The 4,494-nt window shown below is 40.6% G+C and overlaps 1 protein-coding gene across 1 annotated transcript in view; it reads left to right on the top strand.

The window, feature by feature from the left end:
- LOC107601626 (serum response factor-like) overlaps nt 1-4,494 on the top strand; it is a 41,354-nt gene that overhangs the window by 30,314 nt on the left and 6,546 nt on the right. The window contains exons 3-4 of the mRNA XM_016293876.1: nt 395-536; nt 3,631-3,747. Coding sequence (XP_016149362.1) covers nt 395-536; nt 3,631-3,747 — 259 coding nt within the window. The remainder of the gene's footprint in view (nt 1-394; nt 537-3,630; nt 3,748-4,494) is intronic.

Genomic DNA, 4,494 nt, shown 5'->3' with positions numbered 1-4,494 from the left:
TGTGTTTGTGTTCATGTGTGTTTGTTTGTGTGTTTGTGTTTGTGTGAGTGTGTGTGTTTGTGTTTGTGTTCATGTGTGTTTGTTTGTGTGTGTTTGAGTGAGTGTGTTTGTGTTTGTGTTCATGTGTGTGTGTGTGTGTGTAAGAAATGTAATAATATAAATATTAGATTAAAAACTAAAACTAATAAAAATCTAATCTTAGAAAAACATAAAATAAGTTACACTGAATAAACGAATAAAAATTGGCTACTGAACTGTGTATTGTATAGAAAATCATGATGTAAATCTTCATGCGTTGTAGCTGGAGCTAACAATCTGTGAATGTGTCTGTATCGCTCCGCTGCAGTGTTCATGGTGTGATGATGCTCTTCATCAGCGCTGCTCGTCTTCACAGGACGCTCTGAAGCCGGTGTTCACTGTGGCCAGCGTCGCCAGCAGCAGCACTCCACCCACCGTCAGCGGGAACGGAGCCAACGGCACACTGCTGAAGAGCGCAGGACTCATGCAGCTGCCCGCAGGATTCACCTTCATGTCAGGTGTGTGTGTGTGTGAGCGTGAGTGTGTGTGTTATAGTGAGTGTGTGTGTGTGAGTGTGTGTGTATGTGTGTATGTGCGAGTGTGAGTGAGTGCGTGCGTGTACGTGTGAGTGTGCGTGTGAGTGTGTGCGTGCGTGTGTGTGTGTGTGCATGTGTGCGTGAGTGAGTGTGTGTGAGTGTGTGAGTGAGTGTGAGTGTGAGTGCGTGTGTTATAGTGAGTGTGTGTGCGTGCGTGCGTGTGTGAGTGAGTGAGTGAGTGTGTGAGTGTGAGTGCGTGTGTGTCTGTGTTATAGTGAGTGTGTATGAGTGTGTGTGTGTATGTGCGAGTGTGAGTGTACGTTTGCGTGCGTGTGCGTGTGTGTGTGTGTGCGTGAGTGAGTGTGTGTGCGTGTGTGAGTGCGCGTGAGTGTGTGAGTGAGTGTGAGTGCGTGTGTGTCTGTGTTATAGTGAGTGTGTGTGCGTGCGTGTGTGTGTGTGTGCGTGAGTGAGTGTGTGTGCGTGTGTGAGTGCGCGTGAGTGTGTGAGTGAGTGTGAGTGCATGTGTGTCTGTGTTAAAGTGAGTGAGTGTGAGTGTGAGTGTGCGTGCGTGAGTGCGTGTGTGCGAGTGTGTATGAATGTGTGAGTGTGAGCGTGTGTGTGCGAGTGCCAGTGCGTGTGAGTGTGTGCGTGCATGAGTGTGTGAGTGTGAGTCTGTGTGTGCGAGAGTGCGTGTGTGTGTGAGTGTGTGAGTGTGAGTCTGTGTGTGCGAGTGCGTGCAAGTGTGAGTGAGTGTGCGAGTGTGAGTGAGTGTGCGAGTGTGAGTAAGTGTGTGTGCGTGTGCGTGTGTGAGTGTGAGTGAGTGTGTGTGTGTGCGCGCGTGTGTGTGCGTGTGAGTGTGCGAGTGTGAGTGAGTGTGCGAGTGTGAGTAAGTGTGAGTGCGAGTGTGAGTAAGTGTGTGTGCGTGTGCGAGTGAGTGTGTGTGTGTGTGTGTGTGAGTGTGTGTGCGAGTGAGAGTGTGAGTGCGAGTGTGAGAGTGTGAGAGTGTGTGTGTTAGCAGCTATTACTCCATTCTTCAGAGTCACATTAAAAAAATAGTTCATTTTCAGATAAATTAACTTTCTATTAATCATAGAATTCTGAAAAAAAAGTAGCACGGTTTTTAATATTTATAATACCAAGAACCATTATTAATAATTAAACAACAATAAAAAATGAGCAGAAAATCAGCATATTAGAATGATTTATGAAGGATCATGTGACACTGATGACTGGAAAAATGAAGCTAAAAATGGATCACACATTACATTTTAAAATATATTTTTAAAAGGTTTAAATTTTGGCAGATTTTTGAAATGCAAATAAATGCATCTTTGGGGATGTGAGTGTGTGTGTGTGTGTGTGTGTGAGTGTGTGTGAGTGTGTGTGCGTGTGTGTGAGAGTGCGAGTATGTGTGCGCGTGTGCGCGTGTGTGCGTGTGTGTGTGGGGTCAGGGGTCAGTCAGAGGTCACCTGTAAAGCTGTTCAAAAATTAAAAATTTTAAACATTTAAATTTAAGAGATAAATGTTCTCGCCTTTTTAACCAATGAATTTTCAAGACTTAGCCTATCTAGTCTTTTGTGATTTCCTGGAAAACATTCAAAACTTCCAGTCTGTGTGTGTGTGTGAGTGTGTGTGAGTGTGTGTGCGTGTGTGTGAGAGTGCGAGTATGTGTGCGCGTGTGTGCGTGTGCGCGTGTGTGCGTGTGGGGTCAGGGGTCAGTCAGAGGTCACCTGTAAAGCTGTTCAAAAATTAAAAATTTTAAACATTTAAATTTAAGAGATAAATGTTCTCGCCTTTTTAACCAATGAATTTTCAAGACTTAGCCTATCTAGTCTTTTGTGATTTCCTGGAAAACATTCAAAACTTCCAGTCATGTGTGATTTACTTGACAAGAATTAAGAAGAAGGATTTTTAAAAAGTTTATGTTCACAGTTTCTATATATTTTTACAAATGTTTTAACCTTCTGCATAACCTGAAAAATTTATATTTGTTTTAAAAAGATATCCATGGTGTTTTCAGACTTAATTAATTTCTATGACTTTCAGTCATTTGCGATTTACTGGATAAGAATTAAGTTTAAGGACAATTTCTACATTTTAATATGTTTTAGACCTTAGCAAAACTAGTAAAATAATATTCATAGTAAAAATGCCTATGATGTTTTTAGATTTCATTAATATCTGTGACTTTTCCAGCTCTAGAAGTCACACTTTTAAAATCCTTATATACAGTATATATATATATATATATATCCCCGTTTTCCTGATACTTAAAAGACAGAGATGCATCGAGAGAGTTAAAGTTAATGTTTTTTTTGTCTTATTTTAAATCATTTTGAGTCATCTCGCTGTCACTAGGTCAGGGGATGTTGCTCATGAGCTGCATCTTCATCATCATCATCACATGAAGTATTGGGTGTATCATGCTCTTCAGGAGACAAGCACTTCGTGATATCAATCTGAATAACAATAAGCTCTTACTGTGTATTGTGTACTGAATATTCAGAGTCACGTGATGAGAACGAGCGCAGCTGTGAGACGTGAGCAGGATCCGTCTGATGCATTTATTGATCAAAAATACAGTAAAAATAATGAAATATTATTAGAATGTAAAACAGCTGTGTTCTGTGTGAATCTCTGTTAAAGTGTAATGTATTTCTGTGATGCGCAGCTGTATTTTCAGCATCATTCCTCCAGTCTTCAGTGTCACATGATCTTCAGAAATCAGTATAATATGCTGATCTGCTGCTCGACAAACATTTCTGATTATTATCAATGTTGAAAACATTAATATTTTGGTGGAAACTCTGATACATTTTATTTTTCAGGATTCACAGATGAATAGAAAGTTCAAAAGAACAGCATTTATCTTTAGTCACATTATAAATGTCTTTACTGTCACTTTTGATCAATCTAATGCGTCCTTGATGAATAAAAGTATTACTTTCTTTAAAACAAAAGCATTGTGCGTTTGAAATAAACATGGTGGTAACAGCTGCATAATGCTGCAGAATCAGAGCCGGCTCGTGCTCTCTGTGTATTGTCCTCAGTGTGTTTTCTCTGCGTGTGTCTCCAGGCTCTCCGTTTGCTCCCGGGACTCCTGCAATTTCTCTCGGTCAGAGCATCACAGCGTCCTCGTCACCGCAGGGTCAGCAGGCCGTGTTCCGTCTGCCGGCCGCCGTCTCGCTCACCGGTGCGTCTCCAGCACACCCTCACTAGTGCACACTCGGACACTAGCGTGCTTCATTCAGTGCTGCTTACTTCAGCTTTTCACAGACTAGAAGTTCCTGTTGTTTTCTGCGCTGATCGTCACAGATCTCGCATTTCCACCCACATATTTTCATGCAAATTTTGGCATATTGCATAAACAACACCGGTATGCAAAATGCACGTGAAATCTTAAATTGTGCAATAAAAACTGATTTTTTTTTATTTGGTAAGAAACCGTGCATTATGCACTATGATGGAAAGCACATTTACTGAATAAATTACTGATGCACAACAAAAAAATATATAAAATAAATCAAACAAATAAAAATGAATGAAAACTATATAGACATATTAAAAATAAAATAATAATAATAGAAATTACAATATTACAAAATTACTAAAACTTTAAAATTAGATTGAAATTCAAAATATTAAAGGGGTCACATGATGCGATTTCAAGTTCTCCTTTCTCTTTGGAGTGTTACAAGCTGATTGTGCATAGATAAGATCCCTGAAGTTGCAAAGACTAAAGTCTCAAAACCAAAGAGATATTCTTTATCAAAGTTAAGACTCTGCCACGCCCCCCTAAAACAGCTCGTTCTAACACGCCCCCACATATCTACGTCACTATGTGGAAATATTAGCATAATGCCGCCCAAATGTGCACGCAAAGAAAGAAGGCGTGGTTTCAGTAACCGCAGTTAGTGTTGAAGCAGCATGTCAGGGAGAC

Source organism: Sinocyclocheilus grahami, unplaced genomic scaffold (genome assembly GCF_001515645.1).
Source record: "Sinocyclocheilus grahami isolate Dianchi unplaced genomic scaffold, SAMN03320097.WGS_v1.1 scaffold309.1, whole genome shotgun sequence".
Lineage (NCBI taxonomy): Eukaryota > Metazoa > Chordata > Actinopteri > Cypriniformes > Cyprinidae > Sinocyclocheilus > Sinocyclocheilus grahami.
Note: the sequence above shows the minus strand (reverse complement) of the source record. Positions and strands in the feature narration are given on the sequence as shown.